Here is a 23,129-nt window from a genome sequence, read left to right on the forward strand (position 1 = left end):
AGAATCTTTACTAATGTTTATCTTAAGGCAGGGAGGGGTTCTGGTATCCTTCCTTGCACTTAAAGAATTTACATTTAAAATTTTTTTAAAAAATTTAAAAATATTTTCAAAAAATATTTCAGTGTAATCTTTTGTATTTAATTTTTTTCTTTTAAAAACATTCAGAGAAAGGGTCCATAGGCTTCTCCAGGCTTCTATCACCTGACACAAAAAATGTTCCTGCCTTAACAGGATGAGAAGAGGATGACGAGCTAGCAAAATCAACAAAGGGTGGCCAGTAATGTAGGCAGGACGAGGGGCAGCCAAAGTGTGATGTTTGGGAAACCAAAAGACCAAAGAATACTGGAGTAGAAAAGAGTGGTCAGTAGAATCAAATGGTACAAAGAGGTCAAAGAGTAGGCCTGGGAACATGGCCAATGGATCTGATGACTAGAAGGTCATCAGTGACATCTGAGACAACAGTTTCTGCACAGTGGTGGAATACTGGAGATAGACTGCAGGATGGTCATGTTGAAGTGGATGCAGTGAGGAAGAAGAAAGAGACAGGGAAGAAGGAGGATGAGGCAGACGGGTCCAGGGAAATATTCTTTAGAAATGGGGACGACGTTTCTAAGTGGCAGGAAGTAGCCAATGGAGATGGGGTAGAATTCAGATGCATACTTATTGTTAGGGAAAGGATCTGAAGAAGATAGGAGAGGACAGAGGTCAAGCATAGGGTGAGGGAAGACAGCAAGGAGCATGGATGCCTCTTCCTTTGAGAAAAGAGGGATAGGGGGGAGAGTGGGTAATACTACTAAGAAATTTTGAGAACAATAAGACAGGAAGTATCAGTTGCCCTTAATCTCTCTGTGAAGTGGGAAGTGGGAAGTTGTTATCTGCTGTGAGTGTGGGGTGTTGGGGTCTGGGGGCCTGAGGAGACAGGGAAAAGGAGTAATTTTCCTGAGCACAAAATGATATACCAGCCCAATACCCTTAGAGATGTCCAAAGTCCAGTTCTCAAACTCAGCAGATTAAACGACTACAAACTCATGCACTTCAGGGTCAGCATCATCCTTACCTACCTTAAAAGCAGCACCTCCATGGATTATAGACTTAATAAAAATCCCCAAGTCAGCTCCTGTCTCTCGGGATTTGTTCCCTTTTAAGCTCACTCCGAGCCCAGCAGACCCTGAATCATTGAGAGGGATCTCAAAGGTCAGCTGCTCAGGAGTCTCCAGGGACAGCACATAGCAGCGGTCAGGCTCTCCTTTCTGTTAGGAAAAATGCAGATGAAAACAGTGAAGGACAGAAAGTAGATTAAATGTCTCATACACAGGAATTGTCAAACACAATCCAATTGGCAAAGACAGGATGATTGGGCCTAATACTGTTTTGCACTATTGTTCCCAGAGGGTAAGGGCTGTTTCTTTTCTTTCTGTAAAGTGATGAATGTACTAAGAAGTGTGTGCTTATGGGCTCTCCATAAGGAGTATGCAATGGCGGCCAGCAACAACTCTTTGCCTCAGACAGAGGTCTAATATCTGAAACAACCCAGAGGCATTAGAAAATTCTGCAGAGTATACTGAATAACTAAAGGAATGGAAAATGAGACTAAGAGAATCTTTAGAGCTGGAAGGGACTGTGGAGACCAGTGCTAATCCAGCTCCTCATTTTACAGATGAGGACACCGAGACCCAGAGAGGCTGATGTGTTAAAATTTTGGGAAAGTATCTGGCTCATATGAATTTAATCTATCTATCTATCTGTCTATCTATCTATCTGTCTATCTATCTATATTTATATCATCGTATTACTGAGCTCTGCTAAACAATTTCCCCTTCTGCAAGGTCCTCCTTAATGTAATGTTTTCCCTCTGAGATAATCTCCAATTCATCCAGTATATGTCCCGCTTGCACATAATTATTTGAATGTCATCTTCCTTTAGATTAGAAACTCCTTAAGGGCAGAGGATGTTTTTAACTTTCTTAGTATCAATACCACTTAGCACAGTGCTTGACACATATTAGGCACTTAATAAATGTTAACTGATTTGACCCAGGGTGGTGTTATTTGGTTGATTAGTCATATCTGACTCTTCTTAACCCAATTTTGGGTTTTCTTGGCAAACTAGAATGATTTGCCATTTCCTTTTCCAGTTCGTTTTACAGATGAGGAAACTGAGGCAAATGGGTAAATGACTTGCCCAGGGTCACACAGCTAGTAAATGTCTAAGGTTAAATTTGAACTCAGGTCCTTTTGATTCCACAGCTGGCACTCTATCCACTGTTACCACCTACCCTGACCTAAGGTGCTAAAATAAAATTGAAATTCTTCTCTAAATAGAAGGAAATTTTAAAATAAAAGACATATTCGTACAATACACATATAAATGTGCATATACATATGTGTACGTACATAGACCATTGATGTACATGTATACCTATACATATACATATATATGGAGCAGTCAGATGGCTCAGTACATTGAGTGCTGAGAGAGGAATCAGGAAGATCTTTGTTCAAATCTGGCCTCAGACACTTACTAGCTGTAACAATGGGCAAGTTACTTAACCTCTATTTGCCTCAGTTGCCTTATCTGTAAAATGGGCCAGACTACTCCAGTATCTTTGTCAAGAAAACCCCAAATGGAGTCACAAAGTTGGCCTTGACTGAAAACAATTGAACAAACAACAAATGTACACACACACACACACACACACACATACCTGCATACATATAGATATACATGTATATCTATATAGATAATTATGTCTTGCTCAGTTCATAAATGCAGCCACCATTCTCAATATTCCCATGACATGAGGTGGGATAGTTTGGGGGGGGCGATTTATTTAAAGTGGAGATCCTCAGGGAAGAAGAAATAGTTACCCAGAACAGTGTCCTTGAGAGGTAATTAGGTCAATAGTACAATGATATAGGATACAGAAATGGCTTTGTCTATGCCTGCATTAAAACATCAAAGGAGGTTTCTGAAACTTTTTTTGTATTATGTACAAAAACATGAAACTTATGGACCTCTAATCAGAATAATGTTTTTAAATGTATAAAACACAAGAAGATTTAAAAGGAAATGGCTTATACTGAAATATAGTTATTAAAAACAAACAAACATGTTCACTGATCCCAGGTTAAGACCCCATGATGTAGAGGCTACAAATAAGTGTCTCCTTTTATTCAGTTGGCATCCGATGCCTTCAATGTTGGTGGAGAGGTAAGAGAGGGTGAGAGATGATTTGCATCATATAATTATAACTGAGCTGAAAGGGATATTAGAAACCATCTCTTCTAACCTTTGTCTTACTTGATTAGGAAACAGAGCTCCAGGGAGGCTGTCACTTACACAAGGTCACATAGATAGTCAGGACTAGATTCAGACTAGAATCCAGGTCTATGGTTTCAGGGCTCTTTCTACTACCCTACAAGCAATATCCTTTGGGTTGCCTCTTCAGACTCCTCTTACTGAGGTATGACTGCCCCCAACCATGCTTGTCTTAGTTAGGAAGCACCCTGTCTGGTCCACTTTCTAACTTGTTCTCCTCACCTCAAATTAGGGATGAACATATCTCGATCCTTAGGTCCTGACTTATATTCAGGCTGCTGACCTTGGAAAGGTGTTAACAAACTAATTAATTCTAAGATGCAAATGACCAGTGGGGGCTAAATGTGTTGACCTTCCCATGGATATCAACATTTAACAGACCCCCTTTTTTATGGACAGTGCCCAGGAAAGTAAAGAATTAGTAATAGGATTTCTCATACTAGTGAGAAGCCAGTAAAGGCAGATTGTATTTTTTGTGGGGTGGGGAGAGGATCAGGTAGATGGTAATAGAAAGAGGAGGAGCAGTTCCTCAATGTTCACAACAGATGGACATCTACATGAATGACTCATTTCCAGTCCAAGCCAGAGGCTCTCACTCTTGGTCAATCATATCAAGGAGGCAATCCTAGTCCCTCATGAACTTCTATGAACCTTCTCACAATGTCCTTTCATCCCTACTTTTTATGTTTGCAAATCTAGAATCATGCCAACAAATCTAGTCTAAAAATATGAAAATGAGATACCACTAACTGACCAGTATTGTTTTTAGACAAAGAGTTGGTTTCTCTCTAAAACCGTTCCTTGGTCTTTTTGCCTTTGGGAACTTGCTTGGATTAAAATTACATATTTCTTAAAACTCCTGAGGCTGCCTGAACTACAGTCCCAGAAATAACAACTATAAAAATTTAAGAACCAAAGACCTCTAAGTACTTGGTGGATGTCATCAGAGTCAGACTGTAACTATCTAATTATAACCTTTCCCACCAGTAGAGAAAAGAGGATCTAAGTACATAGAGTTTTAAAGAAGCAGCTCTTTTTTCGTAATTCACTTTAAGTCAGGGGTTCCTACCCTAGGGTCTATGAACTGGGTTTTTAAAAATATTTTGATACAACTATTTCAATATAATACATTTACTCAGTCATTTAGTGTATTTTATGTTATGCAATTAAAAGCATGATTCTGAATTGGGGTCCATGGGCTTCTCTAGATTGCTTCCAAAAGAGTCTAAGTGAAATGTTAAGCAAATGAAAACATAAAGTTCACATAAATTAAATTTCATTGGTTAATTGAATAAAATGATTGCATAGTTCTTTATCTAGCTCAAGTTATCCTCTAAGAACCTAGGTCTTGTGGCTTTGTTATGGAAATGTCCAGGTGAAATACCAAATTTACAATTTTAGCTTTCACCTATGCCTTCCAAAGTACCCAAACTGGAAGCTATACCATTTCATAATAATTTACATTTCAGGGACCTCTAGGATTCAATTAGTTTTAGTCTAATAAGATTCCAGTAAATTAAAAGGTAAATTAAAGAACATCTGGTTGTACTGAAAGTTTAAGGGTTCAACACACTAAAAAAAAATCCACAATACAAACCTTTTAAAGTGGCTACTCTCAAAATGGCCCCTTATCTGAGGGAGGCAAATTGCCATAAGAACTGTTCCTTCTTGAAGAATGTATTCAGTCCATCTCACCCCATAATCGAATCAGGCTTCCTTCAGAAATGGAGTCTATTCCTAGGCCAGCCTGATAACTGTTATTCCTCCTAATTCCCCTCATTCAGTGCACAGTTACAGGTAATGGAGGAAAGACAGAACAGCATGACATCAAGGTGGCACTCTATTTACCTCTTCATCTAAAATATACTTTGCCGTTCCTGACTTGAGTCCCTGCTATCTGAAAGCAGGCTATGGGCTTGTTGATTGTTGAAGATTTTTACCTAGTAATAAGAAGAATGGAGTGAGCCAAGGCACTTTCCTCTGCAAGTGATGCAATATCACGATATATCACTTAATTCTAAGGGGCTGACTCCAGTAACTTTTCAGTTTTCCTAAAGGGTACTAGATTCAGAAAACAAACGGTACCCACTCTTTAGAAAAAGGTAGAACAACAGGATATTTTCTCGAGGTGAAGCCAACCACTATCTCGAATCTTCTTGTGCCACCCTTCTCTCAGCATGTGTGTGAAAGATCAACGTGATCATTTTTAGAAGTGGACAATGGTTTCAAACCTGAACCTTGGCATCAGGAAGGCCTGGGTTCAAATCCCACCTCTGACACTGGCAAGTCATTCAGCCTTTCAGTGCCCCAGTCTAAGATTAGAATTCTTTAAAGAAGCCCATCTGTTCCAGCGGAGGAAGCTCCTTTTCAGGAGCTCTCTATACTCATTTATTTGTACATATACTTTCCACCTAAAATTACCCAGAGGGACAAATGAAGGGAGCTATAAAGGAGGTGTGATAAGGGACATATCTTCAATTCTGTTGCTATTTTTTCTTTAGGTTATGCATTTTAAAAATCCCTGAGGATAAAGACCAATTTTTCTCAACACCTAAAAATCCCTAAAGCACTTAGTACTTTGAACTTGGAGCCATGCAACCAGCGATGATATGATCCAGAAGGAGCAAATGAGGTAAAGATATAATCTCACTAAATTTCAAATCCTTTGAAATGAAGAGTTAGCTTCTCTGAAACTTGGGAAGTCCTGTTTTACTGATAGAACAAATTTAGATGCTCTTGAGTTCTTCTTTCCTCAATCACAGCATCTTGTGCTTCCCTGGGAATGGTGGAAACATGGCCTCTGAAGTAGAGGAAAGAGTCCCATTTTTTTGGCCTTTCTCTAACATTCACCAAAGAGGAACAATTTTTCTCTTTTTTTTCAAAGAGGAATATTCTTAAAACTCTTGCATGGGGGCAGCTAGGTGGCACTGGCCCTGGAGTCAGGACGACCTGAGTTCAAATCTGGCCTCAGACACTTGACACACTTACTAGCTGTGTGACCTTGGGCAACTCACTTACCCCCAACTGCCTTGCCTTCCCCATCCAAAAAAACAAAAGAAAACAAAAGAAGTCTTGCCAGTGTAAATCATTGGAAGGAGGGGACAGTAATGCTGCTGCCACTGAGGGGGGGTGGGGTGGGAAGTTCCCTGCAATCTGCAGGAAGAGGACATTTCTGTGTCCTCTTAGCCAGTACCTCTCCTTCTGAAAATAAAATGAGGGAGGAGGTGCAGGAAAATAAGAGGGCATTCTTACAACTAACCAAGCCAAGATTTCAAATTCATTATATGATGATGGATCAACTGAATTGTATTCCTGGCTATGTGGAAGCTAAAAGCCCATCATTCCTACCAATTATCAGCATTCAGAAATGTAAATTTAGAGGGAGGGTAAACGGAGGAGACACTGTGAACACTAAAGCTGCCAAAGAGGCTTTCCTTCCTTGCCTAGGCAATTCCCTTAATCAGGGTCCAAAATGGAGGAACCCCACTCCGGCTGCAGGTAGAAAGCCTCATTCACCCTTCCCATCCCCACCTGACCCCATGTAGGACGCCCAGGTCAGAGAGATGGAGGCTGGTAAGGGGAAACTGTCAGCAAGACTAATTGGGGAAGTAATCAGTCTTAGCTTACTCAAACTCTCGAGTTAGGAAATTCTAGTTAAAAATAAAAGGCTTTATTCGTTCCTCTTGTTTTCATATCCTATCATTTTCCATTGTATCCCCCCCAACCCAATAAATCCATCCTCATATCAATGGTCATAAGTAAGACCAATAGTAACCACGATGACAATAGCTAGCACTTCTATAGTACTTTTAGGTCTGCAAGGCACTTTACAAATAGTATTTCATTTTAGTGTCAGAGATGGGTCCTATTATTATTCTCATTTTATAGATGAAGAAATTGAGGGAGGCAGAGGTGAAAAGACAGGCCCAAGGTCACCCTAAATGTGCTGGCTTTGCACTCAGGTCTTGGGGCTTTCAGGTGCAATGCTCTATCCACTGTGTCACTTAGCTGCCCCTATCAAAAAAACAACAATTAGGGAAAACAGTGCTTTGCATCGCAATTTAAAAGTAGTTTCACTACTTCAAAACACATATGTTGACTTCTAATATTTATCAGTCTATGACTATGTGCCCTTCCCGCCAAAGCTTCCCCTGCCCAGCCTCTGGTGAGACATCTCAGTGAAAGAAAAAAGTAAATAGGCGGTGTTTGCTTGATTTCTTGAGGAATTGGGTGGAAAATGTATAAAATAATATCAAAATGATGTCTGTTGAGTCTGTTGTACTAGTACTTAGTCTTTTGTTCCTAAGGCTAACTTGAAAAAAAAAGAATTCCTAGGAACACCCAGTGAAGATAGCAAATAAACAAGGCTTCAGTCAGGACAGAGTTATCAACATAGTAACTGACTGATGATAGACATTAGCCAATGCACAGACTTGAGCTGTACCACATACATTAAACAATAGCAAATATTTTATACACATCAGGACTAGCATTCCTAAATAAACTGTCACAGCTTGGTAGATCAAAATGTAACAATCTGGCATGAAATTTTATCAAATGAGCAAAAATAATCTGTATAACATTGAAAGATGGAATTATATTGAAGTGCATTTGCTTCGCTTATTTTATGTAGTACAGTTATTTTACTTTTCTATTTCTTACCCTCTGTAGATTATCTATTTCTTTGCACATATTTTTCCACAACTTCTTTCTTTATGTTCCTGTTGATCTTTTTAATGTCTCAAACTATTTTTCTCTCCTCTTTCCTGGTTTGGTTCTTTTTTTCTCTTCTTCCACTATTTTTTTCTCCTCACAAGATACACCCCCAAATTCAGAAAATTTCTGGTTCTTTTTATGATAGTGGTCTCACTATTCAGATTTTTGTGAAGAAAGCTGGAACAACATAGCAATGGAAAAGCTAACAGATACTATTCTGTTTAATAAGCTTTCTGTTTTAGCCTCAGTATATTTGGAGAGGTTGGAGAGTATACAAAGCAAGCATTAGAGGAAGAATCGGAGATAAGAGGCCACAGCAGATTGTAGCCCAATTTCCTACTTCTCTTGACTCAAAAGGGATTTTTTTGGCAGGGGTTTAGGTAGTAGGGGATGGTGATGGGTGAAAAAGAAGGCATGAAAATTACTAACTTGCTTCCTTCTAAAGAGAGTAGCCACTAGAATCAAGAATGGTGTTATATTGACAAAGAGGACCAGTCACATATATACAAATGTTCAAAATACATCCTTTACAACCCAAAGGAATCCAAGAGTCCATTGAGCCAATGTTCAATTTCCCTCAAACCCAGGTCAGGGTTGAAAACATCCATGCTGAACCTTTTAAGGCTCTCATTTCATTAAACGTTATACTCTTGGCTCATTGAGAGCAAACTCTGGATGTCTTTTGCCTTTCCTCCCAAATGTGCAATTAGCCGGTATGAGCAGCTTACTTTATATGTGAATTATTTTTCACTTGCAATCATTTTGTCAATTACCAAACTCAGACAAAAGGGCCACCCCCTCTCCTTTTATTTAAAAAAAAGATTCAGAATTTTTGCCAAGAAAATCCCATTCCTGGCAATTTTGCCAAGATAGTGTAAAATAAGCTTCAAATTGTTAACTTCTGGCTAAGTTTGTTCTAAAATTTTAAGGTGATAAAAATTCTATTTCACCTAAATAAATGTGTATTGCAAAGAATAGACTAGGGAGTTTTCAAACAATGTAATTTTATAATATATATATATAATATAAAATGATTATTCTATAATAATCATGCACTAGAGAACATTGCTGTAGATACTTAAGTTTTGAAATAGATTTTACATATAATATATGATTTGATTCCCACAACCCTGTGAGAGGTTTCCCTGTTCTACAGATAAGGGAACTATAGTGTAAGGATATGTGGTCAACTGGATGGTAGAATACTAGATACAGAGCTGGAAAAGAAGTCATTGAGCTCAACCTCTTTATTTTAAAATGAGGGCATGGAAATTCAGAGAGGTCAAGTGTCTTGCCTGAGATTCCAAAGGTATTACGTCGCAGAGCAGGGATTCAAACCTTGGTTGACAGACTCCACACCTAGCTGCCTCTCTATTTGATATTCAGTTCAGAACGTGAATACCAACTTAACTAAAGAACCAGGAGCTCAATTCTTCTACCTGAGAAACATTTCATTTTAGATAGAATTTTCAAGACTGTAAGGAAAGAAAAGGATGGAGCAGATGTCAAAGGAAATTATCACAGAGAAACGATCATTTTAATAAATGGTAAATGATCTTTTTTAGCTCTTTTGTATAAAGAAAATCAGCAAAACTCTTGGTGACTGCCAGTAAGGGGATTATTTTTAAGTCTCCTGCCTTAGTGTCAATAAAGACAAATCTCTGAAAAGAATCAGAGATAATCTTCCTGGTACTTTTAAGAATTATTCTTATAAATTAGACTGCAGTTTGTTAAGGCCTAACACGATGCTCACTATCATCTATCACTTTGAAGTGGAAAAATGAAAATTAATGATGTAACAAGTATAAAAAAATCAGAGCTTTCAGGGCCTTCTAAGTAAATGACTACTATCAATATTTTAAAGATATTTTACAATGGTTTATATGAAGTATATTCACAGATTTTTATACTTTACTTTTATGAAATATAACCAAAGTACATGAAAAAGAAAACCACATGATATAATGCTTATTATTGAAAAAAATTATCTATTTTCATTTTGAGATGTAGCAACTGTCCACCTCCTCTCAAAAGGACTCTGTTTTGAAACAGAAAACAAAAAGAGAGCTGCTCTCTGAACTTATCAAAAAACAATTTTCTTTAAGTAAAGAATTAATCTAATACCAGGAAACAAATGTCAGAAAATGGCCATTCTTTATTACCTAGCCAATACAAAAAACCATTAATATAATAGTAAGTCTGAGATTAAACCACTGAAAGTGAAGCTATTCTGAGCTAAAATTCTTTTAGAATCCTTTCTTTTCATTTACAGTAGGGATAAATGCACTAAAGACAAATGAATTTGTAACTTTAGTGGCACTGGAGAATCTTGTAATGTGTACTCAGGTGGCACTTATAGCAATGATAGAGATGCCCTTTTATCTTCGTGATTCCATCCTTTTCTATCACTCTCCTTGCCTCTCCCCGAACGCCAACAAGGAGCATGCTCCTTCAATCATTCCCGCCCTGACAATTACTACCTGTAATCATTCTTTATCTATTGGCTGCATACATATCTGCTGTCTACAACATAAGCAAGTCTCTCTCATCTTTAAAAAATACCTTCACTTGAACCTTCTCCCCCATTCTTTCAAGGTGCCATCCCATCTCTCTCTTTCCTAGCCAAACTCTTAGAAAAAGTCCCCTATACCCAATGCACCTTCTTCTTAACCTCCCATTCATTTCTCAACCCTTTGAAATCTGACCTCTGACCCTGCCACATGAGTGAAAATGCTCTCTCCAAGGTTACCAGTGGGATTACTAATGATAAAAGCAACGTTTTTCAAGTGCTGTAAAGTTTGCATGGTACTTTGCATGTTATTGTCTCATTGTGGCTCATAACAACATATAAGTACTAAAGGTATAATTACTCCCACCTTAAAGATAAGGAACCTGAAGCTCAGAGCAGTTAAGTGCCACTGCAGTGACTAAATGAGATAGTACATATATCATACTGTGCAAATCTTAAAGCAATGTATAAAGATTGGTAAAAAAGTTCCTAAGAATCAGAGGTACAAATTTTCCTGATTTCAAGTCTAGCAATCCACTATGCCACGATCTCTTAATTTCTTAATCCAATGGCCTCTGCTCAGTCCATTCTCTTCTTCATCTCTCTGCATCTTTTGATATTGCTAATGCTCTTTTCCCACCCTGGTTTTTTGTAACACTGCTTTCTCTTTATTACACTCTTGTCTAACCATCCATTTCTTTCTTTTTTTTAAGGTAACATTTTTTATTAAGATTTTTTATTGTTAGTTTACAACACTCAGTTCCTCATGAACCTGAGTTCCAGATTTTCTTCCCCCCACTCCTCCCCCTCCCCAAGATGGCATGGAATCCGATTTATCTTCTACATATAACTTCATGTTGAACTTATTTACACAATAGGTTGTAAAGAAGAATTATGACCAATGGAATGAATCATGAGAAAGAAGAAACAAAACCAAAAAAAAAAACAACAAAAGAGAAAAAAAAACAAAAGAAAAAAAAAGGAGAGCAAACAGTTTGTCTCAATGTGCATTCAGTCTCCACAGTTCTTTCTCTGGATGTAGATATATCTCTCTCATGAGTCCTTTGGAGTTGCCTTTGAACCTTGTATTGCTGAGAAGAGCTAAGTTTATCAAGGTTAGTCATCATAGAATCCATATATCTGTGATTGTGTATAATGTTCTCCTAGTTCTGCTCCGCTCACTCAGCATTATATCATGTTGGTTCTTCCAGGTTACTATGAAGTCCATATCTTCCCCATTTCTTAGAGCACAGTAGTATTCCATTACCTTCATATACCACAACTTGTTCAGTCAGTCCCCAACTGATGGGCATCCCCTTGATTTCCAATTCTTTGCTACTACAAAAAGAGGCACTATAAATATTTTTGTACATATGGGTCCTTTTCCCACTTGGGTGATCTCTTTTAACCATCCACTTCTAGCCCTTTAACTATCATACCTAAGGTCCACTCCTCTCTCTCTCTAATCCTTTTGGTTATTATTATCAGATCTCATGGGTTATGTCTTCATTGGTATACAGATGACTACCCAACATACATAAACACAGCCTTACTCTCTCTTCTGAACTATGACTACCTTGTAGACATCCTTACCCTGATGTCCCATTAACATCTCAAACTCAATGTATATAAAACAGAACCGATTATTTTCCCTCCTAAGCATAACTTTCTCTAAAGTTCCTTATTTCTGTTGAAGGTATCATCATTATTACAGTTACTCAGGTTCCTAGCTTCAACATTCTGTTCTACTCTTCCATCTCCCTCAAGCCTCATACCCAATAATTTGTTTAGTCCTGTAGGTTGTTCCTCTGTACCCTATCTCTTGCATTTGCCCCCACATGGCAACCATCTTGATTCAAATACTTCAATAACCTTCTAACTGGACTCCCAGTTGCCCGTCTCTTTCCTCTGCAAGTGAACCTCCACATAGCTTGTCAAATGATATTGCTAAAGAACAAGAAAATCTGACCATCTTAATCTCCTGCTTAAGAATTTTTAGTGGCTTTCTATTGCTTCTAAGAATCAAGGAGAAACTCTCCAGCCTGGTATTGAAAACCATATGGAGTCTGAGTTCCACCTACTGTTCTGGGCTTATTTCACGTTATCCACTTCACTCAGTCTCCAGTGCAGCAAAATTGGCCAACTTTCCATTCTCATATTTTGTCATTCCATCTCCCCATCCATGTCATTGCAGAGGCAGCCCCACCCCCCATCCCCACCCCTGGATTGTCCTCCTTTCTTACCTCTTTCAAGCCATAGCTCTGTCAAGGCTCAACTTGGGTGCTGTTTCCTAATCCACTTAATTGTTAGTGCTTTCTCTTGCCTCAAAGTATCTCATATTTATTTAACTGCTGACATGTTGTATCCTCTCCTAGTAAAATACAAACTTTTAATTTTTGTCTTCGTATTCCTAGCACCCTTCCTGTAGAGTGTACCTTGCACAGAGCAGACAATAAATACATACTGAATTGTCTCATATGATAATATAGTACTTATATATGTTATTATACATGTAATATATTATTACACTATAATTTATAATAATAATGAAACTGATTACATTTTTATATTTCTGCCATGCATTTCACAAAAAATCGTAACTTTCTTGTACCTTAAATAAAAGCAACTTGAGAAACATTTAATTAAAAATTTCTCAAATGTTTGGTTTTAAGAACACAACACTTCTACATATACATTAAATAAATTTAATTATATTCACGTTGTATTAATAACATTTTAGCGGAGACAATAAAATTTCAGAATGATTAAACCACTCTTAGAAGGCTAACTGTTCATCTTATACTTTATTATCATTGTTTTTATGCTTATTGACATTTATAGCTCACGTTTCCATTGTAGTCTAGGGTTTATAATCCTACTAAGTCTCAGGGCTAGAATTAAAATTCTAAACCTCAAACTCTAAGACCAATACTATTTCCCACTACACCATGCTGCAACTAGAAAATTAACTCTTTCAGATTCCTTGAGAATTTTCATTGCTGGAAAGATGACTGACTATCCAGGATGACAGCTGACAAATATAATTATAATAGGTAAAATTAAATATGAAATACTTCTAATTCTATACTTCAAGAATCTGTTTTCATAGGCATGTTATTCTTTTACAAAGCTGGCAACCTAACTACACCTTAGCAGATGGATTTTGTTTAGGCTTTGCTGTGGCTTAAAATAAAAGCACATCCTAGTGTCCTGTTGGTGACGAGCTCGTCTGAGCTTAATTAGCTTGATCTTCAGATAGACATATAGTCCATCACTGGGTCTGTAGGTGGAATCTTTTTCATTCTGGAGGGCCTGCCAGGGCTTTTCCTCTTCAGGTATATAGCTTTTGACGGGTCAAGGTTATTGCCACACTTCAATGCGGTTTCTGAGTAGGATCTTGGTGAAAGACATACATGAATTTGTAATAAATAATGGTTATAGACAGGTAATGGGGTATTCCGATTAACTGATTTTCTAATAAATTAAGTTCTCTTTTTGTACTGAAATGGCTTAAGTGAGCAAGCCTCTGCTATCATATGAGTGCTCTCTTTTTGTTTACATTGAGAATTCTCGTCCATTCAGAAAATATTTATTGTGAGTCTATTCAGTGCAAGACATGGTACTTGTGTAATTGGTTCATATTCTAAATATATATTTTTAGAAAAAAGAGACTTTACTAACCAGAGGCTTTTAATCTGGTACTTAAGACTACTGACTGCAATGTTTCCATGCTTTCAAGGATTCTCAAAAGGAAAAAAAAAAAGGTAAAGTGATAATTTTCTTTGAAGACTTTGGATAATCAGAATAAACACAGAGGGAAAATATTATTGCTACTATTTGCTCACATTTTTAATAATGATAGTAATAAATAATAATAAACATATGCTACTTTAAGGTTTATACATTGTGTTTCCTCCTTGTAATCAGGCAAGGTAGTACATTTACTACCTTTGTTATTGGAAACCTGGGAATTCTGTCAGTGGAAATGAGGTGAAAGTTGATTTCAGACCCCACAGGATGGAAGTGCTGCCTAAACACATTCATAGATCACAACATTCCATGTGAAAAATCACCAGAGTTTATTTGACAATTTCCTACATGGAATACCCTATTATACACTGTCTCTAGATTGTCCTGTACCAATGATTGCTGCATTTGCCTCTCTTCTATCTGACTTATCTGACAAAGGATTATTCAGTGTTTACTGTGGGCACAGTACTGCATCAAGTACAATAAGGTGGACAATACAGTCCCTACCCTCAAGTGCCTTAGGGAGATGTGGCATTCACATAAAAGACTGAAACTACAATATAACAGTGAAACAAAATACAGAAGATGCAAATGCTCAGTCCCTAAATGATCATACACACAATAAATGCTATAGGAGTACACAATCTGTTCCCCAGATCCAACTCAACATCTTTACCCACTCCTCTAGCCCCAAACTTTGTCTCCTGACTTTTCCATTTCTGTTAATATTAGCGCTTTATCATTTCTAAAGCACTTTAACCTTTTCATATATATTTCTCATTTGATTCTTACAATGATTATATCCAATTTACAGAGGAGGAAACTGAGTCTCTGAAAGATTGGATGACTTATTCAAATGGTGCAGACCTTATCAATGAGAAAGTCAAGACTTAAAACTCGTGCTCTGTGACTCTAAGTCCAGCGCTCCTTCAAATACCCCATATTATTAATGTATTGTTAAGACAATTTGCAGATCTTTCCCATCCATTAACAGGCCCATGTGATCTGCTTAGGTCACACGGAAGCCTAAGTCACATGAGTGTGAGTCACATGAAGCCTGTGGTGGGAGGAGCTTGCTGATTGGCTGGAACAGGAAGGGGCGGAGCAGGAAGGGTGGAGCAGAGCTGACAGGAAGTTGGTCAGTGCAATCAGAGCTGGGAAGGAGAGAGCGGGGAGAGGAACCAGCATGGGTGAGCAAGGGTGTGATTCTGCTTGAGGGTGTTCGTTTGTGGGAAGGCCCTAACAGGGGCAAGGCTTGGGGATGGTGGCGCCCCCTGCATTGCTAATGTGTATAGATTTCTTGGCCGCCATGATGGATTCGGCTTTCTGCTGTTTGAATAAATGTTTTGGTTCTGTCTTCCATATGGAGAAGTCTGTGATATTTTGCTATTCAGAACTAGGCAGCCAGCGTGGGTGCTGTGAACATTGCATCAGCCCTATATATGGAGGGTAAGGGGGGAGGAACAAACAAACAAAAAACATGGTGCTGGGAGCTTGAACTTGGGATTCTGAAGACATTATTCACTGAAATGAGGAACTCAAGAGGAGGCATAGGAGGAGTGGTAATGACTTTAGATAACACTGAGTTTTGGAGAACAGTGATATACCAAGCCACCTAATAAAAATTTATTAAGTGGGGGAAGGGGTTACAATTACACCTTGGGAGGGCTGCTGGTGCTAGAAATTCTGATTTAGGACCCACTCGTACAGAGATGATGGCCACCCTATGAGAGTTGATGAGAGTTCTGAGGAATTGAGTACAAAGATAGAACAGAAAATCGAGGAATGGACTATAAAGAAAGCCACAATTAGAAGGAGGAGCAAGGGCAGCCACCCAAAAAATATACAATGGACTAAGTGAGAAAGGTAAGAAAAAAACAAACCCAAGACAGTGCAGTCTTGTGGAGACCAAGAAAAGTGGGAGATTGAAGAAGGGAAAGGTCAACAGTGTTTAATGCTTTGGAGAGGTTAAGGAAGATGAGGAATAAGTTAACAGCAATTGCAAGAGATAATTAGAAAGTCACTGATGACCTTTGAGAGTATAGTTTCAGCAGAATGACGAGGATGCAAGTCAGATTATAGGGAATTAAGAAATCAATGGCTGTTGAGGAAATAGGGAAAAGTGGGTATAGACTGCACATTTTAGAAATGGGATACTAAATTGAGAGGAAAGTAGAGCAAGGCAAAGATTTATGCAGAACATGAAAGACCTATATATGTTTTAAACTGTAGAAGAAGCTGGTTGACAGGTAGGGACAAATGATATACAGAGAAGGGATGATTGAGGGGAGCAAGGATCTGGAGGGGGCAGAAAGGAATGGGATCAAGTGGATAGGTTACAGGTTAACTGGCTGTTATACCTAAAACGATATAGAATAGGTCATTTTTGTAATTTGTAGCAGTTATTCACATCATACAACAAAGAGAAACATCTGGTTCTTAGTTCCTTTGTAAAGAATTTAACTCCCTTGAGATGGGCTGGGAATCTTTTTTCCTCTATTTTTAAAAATAACGAATTGATAGTTACTTATGAAGCATAAGAGATGAACATTGGTGAAATTTTAATCACAGGACAAATGTAACTGAGTTACTTCTCCTAGGAGGAATCTATAAAGGTACCAGGTTCTAAGAGTGATTTTACAGATTAACAAGCTTCTCCTTTACTATTCTAGGGAGTCTGAGGTGTACTACCTTTAGGTTACTACCTACTAAACTATGCTTCTCAGGTAATAAATGGTACCCTAGGGACTTAAAGGAAGACATTCTATGTACAATTTAGTGTTTTATTGTTGTTGGTCAATGTGCTGAAGAATTTTTTGAAAGAAATAATAAAATTGTAATGCCTCCTCCTACCTTTCCAGTATTCTTACACCTTATTCTCCACCATACTTGGTTCATTTGATACTGTGACTGCTGGCCTCCAGGTTGTTCCCAGTATAAGACACTCCATCTTTTGGCTCCAGGCATTTACTCTGTCACCCATCCCAGAAACACTCTCCCTCCTCAATTCTCCCTACTGGCCAGGCTTCCTTTATGTTCCTGAAAAAATCCCATCTTTTATACTAAACCTCTCCAAATCCCTTTTAATTCTAGTAACTTTATTATGTTAATTATTTCTCATTTATCCTGAATATATCTTGTTTGTATACATCCACCAGAATGTTGTCTCCCCCCATTAGACTGTATCCTGGAGGACAAGTACTTGTCTTTTGCCCCATTTTCCATCCCCCTTGCTTAGCACAGTGCCTGGCATATAGTAGGTGTTTAATAAATGTTAATGACTGATGAATGCTTTTACCTCTCTCCATTTGAATGAGGTCCAGGCTACATTTACTGTGAGTCTAACTAGTGAGTAGTCACTTACATGTTATCAAAGAGAAAGAATTCTAAATCCCAAATAAAGACTGCGGTTAACATTTAAAATTCATAGTGAATGTTTTTTCTATGTCTCATTATTAAAAATGTTCCTAGCATATGTGTTATGAGACATTTGTGAGATAAAAACTCTCCCTTTTGCTACATAACCAAATCAATTAGGTTATTAAAATTATTGAAAAATGTGACTATAAAGTTTGGGGTCTATAAGAGCATGAAGACTCATCGAAACCCCACTGTTTAGCCGTCTTGCCGTGCCAGCTCCACAATAAGACACAAAACAAATCCTTGCAGTGTCAGTGCATATGGGAAAAAGTTCATAAGTGACTTAGAGATGAGCTTTGGGGTATCAATACCTATTCAAGAAATGTGTTAATGACATTTACATGTAAGCACACCTGACTACATGTCAGTTTTCTTTTTCTGACTAGAAGACAAGTGTGACAAAGTTTCATTCTGGCACATTTTATTCCACACTACTCAAAAGTTAGCACCATTCTGGAGCCAATGAAGAACCCCAAGGGGGTCTGCCTGTCTCCTCCCTCCTTTAGGTTCTGAGATGCTCTGAAAGAGTTTAGAGAGCACGGGTTCTTGACCTTTTTGAGTTATATACCCCTTTGCAAGTAAAATCTGAGGATTCTTTCTCAGAAAAAATGTTTTTAAATGCATAAAATAAAATACAGAGTATTATGAAGGAAACCAATTACACTGTTATACAGTTATTTAAAAAAAATCAAGAAACTGAGGTTAAGAGTAAGAGGGTTTCAAGAACTTAAGCTGCTGAGTGATCCAATGCATTTCTCTTCATCCTCTCTTTCTCTTTTAAATGCTGTCCTCTCTTTTGCTCTATGTGCTGGAGTCATGACCAGGAAGCAAGGAAGCAATTTATATGGCCTTAATTCCTGTAAAACTCAGTGATTTTTACAGAATGTAATTATAAGAAGTTTAAAAGTTCACCACATTTATAATCAATATTTTGCTAGATGTAGTTTCAGTGGGGCTTTTTCTCCCCCCGAACTAAATGGGTTTCTCATGATTTTCCACCAAAATTAAATGTGCTTCAGAGAATCACCAAGAGAACATTCACAGTTCAATTCATGGGTAAAAGAGTCTACTGTGTGTGTCTGTTCATGGCAGCTCAAATTCCATTTGACCGTATATTATGGAAGATGACTTATATTTTCTTAGACATTTGCATGATGGCATGGGAGAAAGGAATTTTACAGTATTTAATTACAGCTTTCTTCCTTACCTGTTCATCTGTCTGTCTCTATGTCTGTGTCTGTCTGTCTGTCTGTCTCTGTCTCTGTCTCTGTGTCTCTCTCACTCTCTCTTTCTCTCTCTCTCTCTCTCTCTCTCTCTCTCTCTCTCTCACACACACACACACACACACACACACACACTTGTTGTCTAGTTATTCAGTCCTATCTGACTTTTTGTGACCCAAAATGGGGTTTTCTTGGCAAAGATAATGGAATGGTTTACCATTTCCTTCTCTAGTAGGTCAAGGCAAACAGAGGTTAAGTGACTTGCCCCAGGTGACACAGCAAATGAGTGACTGAGGTCACATTTGAACTCAGGTCTTTCTGACTCCAGGCCCAGCGCTTTCTTCATTGAACCACATCACTGCCTCCATACACAAACTTAAAAGGCAAGAAATAATTTTAATCCATGCTGATGTTATAAGGAACTATTAAAGCGCCATCGCTTCAACCATATTGGCAATTCTGTATCATAATAACAGTAAGCGACACTTGAAATAATAATTACTTCAAAGTACTTACATTAACTCCATCTTAATACAGTAATCACAGTTTTCAAAGATTTTTATGCTACTTTCAACTATCAAAAAAGTAGTTGCTTGCTACAAGAAAACTGATGTAAGCAATTTCAGTGGACCGTCATTGATAAACTGATCCAAAGTATAAATAATCAACTCTAGACGATAAAAACACCACTTCTAGATGATAAAAACACCACTTCTGGATTCAGTTACTGAAGCTAGTGTGTCTTATTTAACATAAAACTGAAATTTATCCTTTAATGAAATTGTGATCTCATCAATTTGGAAGTTCCCTCTATCAGTACTGACCCCATCCTATCGGTGCCTTCTCACTCAGAGCAAGTCTTGCATATGTTCGCCCACAGAAGATCCGCTCCCCCAACACCTTAAGATCTTTTTTATATTTCACAGGCACGACTGCACCTTTCCATCTGCTCTCCTGGTTGTCCATCTCTATGTTAAAGATGTAAGTCTAATATTTCAGTAGATGAAACAATAAATTAACCTTTACTAACATAAAAATATCTTGAAGGACTATTAGTTAAGTTCCTGTACAACACAGGATATCTTATAATGTATCTTAGAGATAAGGCAATTCATTAAAAGTATCCTCATCAAAAAGCATTTACATATTAAGCTATACTTTTCCGAAGTCTGAAAGCAATAAAGGGCTATTGCTCCCCTTTATTTCTATTATGCATATGCATAGTGTAATTTGATATGGCATCTAATTCTTTAAAATCATAACACGTTTGCTCTGTGATGCCCAAGTTATGAACGACTGAGCTGTGGAAGAAAATAGTTTGCAAATGTTTCTAATATCTTACATTTGTTTTGGCAGACTTGGGCACCCCATTGGTTGTGAAATCTTAATATGGGGTGGAGTCATACTGTCATCTGTGCCTACTTTATTATGACAGCTGATAGTATTTGGCAGCTACAGTATTTGAAATAACCTTGATATAGTAATTCTCCAAGTTTGAAACCCAGAATGCATCTTATCTAACACCTACAAAAACTGGTTGAAAGAGTCCACCAAGTAAATCACCTGGTCTACTTAACATGTCTAAACTTTATATATTATGATCTAAATAGGATTCTGTTTAAATGAATGTTTGTTGCTGTTGGTCTTATATATCTATAGCTTAAAACAATTTGGCATGTTCAGTCTCAACTGAGTCTCATCAGTCTTTTCCAACAGTTTAGACATCAAATTCATGAAAGTCTATGCCTTTTTTTTTTGTACTTTATTTGACATGAATGAAGAAGTCAGGGGTTTGAATAAATTTGTTCTTGTCAAGGCAGTCTTTTATTTCAACCTTTGTCACTATGGAAATTTTGTCCCATTATTTTGGCCACCCCCAAGGCGAGACATTGACTAAAGAGATATGCATGATATTTTAATAAGACAAAACACACTGGTCTAGTTATTTAATGAGGTCCTTATGCCCCGATTCCAGTGCAAGAGTTGCTTACTTCTCTTATCTGAAGAAGAAAACATACCAATCAAGCTGACTCATTACTTGAGTAGGAAAATCTAGGATTTGCAATAAAAAATTATTTTGTGTAGTAATAATAATGATGATGATAGAAGCCAACATTTACATAATGTTTTAGGGTCTGCAAAGTGTTTTACATATATGATCTCATTTAAGCATGATTTTATTCCTCAAGAACACCATACTTCAGGGATCTATGATTTGGTCACCTTGGACACTCTTCTCATTGTTGGGATTCCTCATGTCTTAGCATCTGGTCTTTTTGAGCTGATGAAGCCAAAATTTCATCACCCTTCAGCCAACGAACTAGACAACAAACATCTTTGAACCCAGCCAGTCAGGTGCTTGGGCAATCTATTATATGGTAAAAATAAAGATTTTAATGACTAGATGATGCTTATTTTAATATTACATCTAGTTACATATCTGTAGCTTCCTACGAAAAAGATGGACTTTGTATTAGCAGGAAATACCACAGCAAATTCCCCACCTGGCTAGTTGTCTTCATAGCCTTCCAAGAATACTGTGTATGTGGAAAACTCATTTTTATCTTTTTCTCAAAAAGGACAAAACTCCCAACCAGCATAAGAAAACCAGATTTGGATAGTATCAAAAGATGGTAAGATCTTCCTTTTAATTTCTTCCACTGTCTGGCCTATGGTAATTAATGTCTACTCAATACAGTGCTCAATCTTCTGCCTCCCTGGGGACAGTACTTTCAATTAAACCTTTTATTTCATCTAAAAACGCCTGTTCTCATTGACCACTGCACTTTTTAATCCGTGGATTTATGATAATCTAATGCACATCTCCCTCACTGGAAGGACGGCCTTATGCATCGCTATTGTTCTTGTGCCAAAAGAGAAGCTTAAAAAAAAATTAGCTCCTGCTGAAACCAGGAAGGAAATAGTATTTGTTTAACCTAGCAAGAGGCCTTTCACTACCTGCCTAGTGCCCTTGACCAGTACACTATCATGGCCTCTCAATGTGATGGCTGCCCCTTGCCTGGCTGCTCACTTCTGATAAGAGATGCCAACTCCCTTGAGTGCTATTGAAAGCTGAAAGCAAGAGGCATTGGGCTTGGGAGCATTCTATTTTCAAAGGCCTGTGAAGGAAGTAAGACATTTACATGCTGTCGCTATTCTTTTCTGCAAGAAACCCTACAGGTTAAAGATCAAAATCTGAATGGCTATCTCACAGAAAGGCTCTCAGTGTGAAAGTAAGCTACTTGGTTGTTTATAGTTTTTGCCACCACTTTCCTTCTAGCTAGACCTTAGATGTCTTTGTTTGGGGGATTTGGGAGACATGCAAATACTGATTTCATGTTATTAAGTTAGCTACTATGACAAATTATACAGTTTGTTCCATCACACTCAATAATGCAATGGAAGGCCAGGCTCATTCCAGCGCCATGTTGTAATGTTCGTCATTATATTATGGGAAATAAAAGTCGCTGTCATGTAGATCTACCAGCTTGATATGCTCAACAGCTTTTGTTTGTGTTTGATTTCCTTTTGTGCCTACGTTGTACATGAAATTATCAAGTTAATAATTATACTGCAAGCACATGCCAAGGGTCTAACACATCTATTTTGAAGATGTTGATGTGATTAATTGTTTTTACAGAAGGCTACAGAATCTAGATGCCTAAAAGTTTTTGGAGGAGAGATCATTTACTAAGGCTTCTATTTTAAAAGCCCTTTTGAACTCCATTACAAACCGGCCCCAACCCATCTTTCCAGACTCATTATGTTGTGCAAGTGGAGATCAATTCATTCTTTGTATTTGTGATCCCAGCACTCAACATATTACCGGGCACATAGCAGGCACGTAATAGGTACTTGCTGAATGACTGATAGATTATGACTCTTCCCACACTGTGATCCTGACATCCTAGTCTTTTTCCTGATCTTCACAAACAGCACTCTATCTCCATAGATCTCCACTGGCTGTCTCCCACTTCTTACTTCCACTTCCTCCTCCTTACCTCCTTCAAGACATAACCAGCAGTCCTATCTTCTACATCAGTGATGTCAGACCCAAATAGAATCATATTCCTGCAGGCTTCCTACTGACTTAGAAAATCACAAATTAACATTATCTTTGTATAGTATTTTAACTTATTTTGTCAAAATTTCCCAATTACATTTTAATCTTCTTTAGGCTGTAATCTAGTGG

The 23,129-nt window shown here is 37.8% G+C and overlaps 1 protein-coding gene across 2 annotated transcripts in view; it reads right to left on the reverse strand.

Moving 5' to 3' along the window:
* Nucleotides 1–23,129, reverse strand: part of PARD3B (par-3 family cell polarity regulator beta) — a 1,291,066-nt gene that overhangs the window by 535,620 nt on the left and 732,317 nt on the right. For both annotated transcript variants that reach the window (XM_036754801.1, XM_036754802.1), the window contains exon 11: nt 1,062–1,250. In XM_036754801.1, coding sequence (XP_036610696.1) covers nt 1,062–1,250 — 189 coding nt within the window. The remainder of the gene's footprint in view (nt 1–1,061; nt 1,251–23,129) is intronic.

Source organism: Trichosurus vulpecula, chromosome 4 (assembly GCF_011100635.1).
Source record: "Trichosurus vulpecula isolate mTriVul1 chromosome 4, mTriVul1.pri, whole genome shotgun sequence".
Lineage (NCBI taxonomy): Eukaryota > Metazoa > Chordata > Mammalia > Diprotodontia > Phalangeridae > Trichosurus > Trichosurus vulpecula.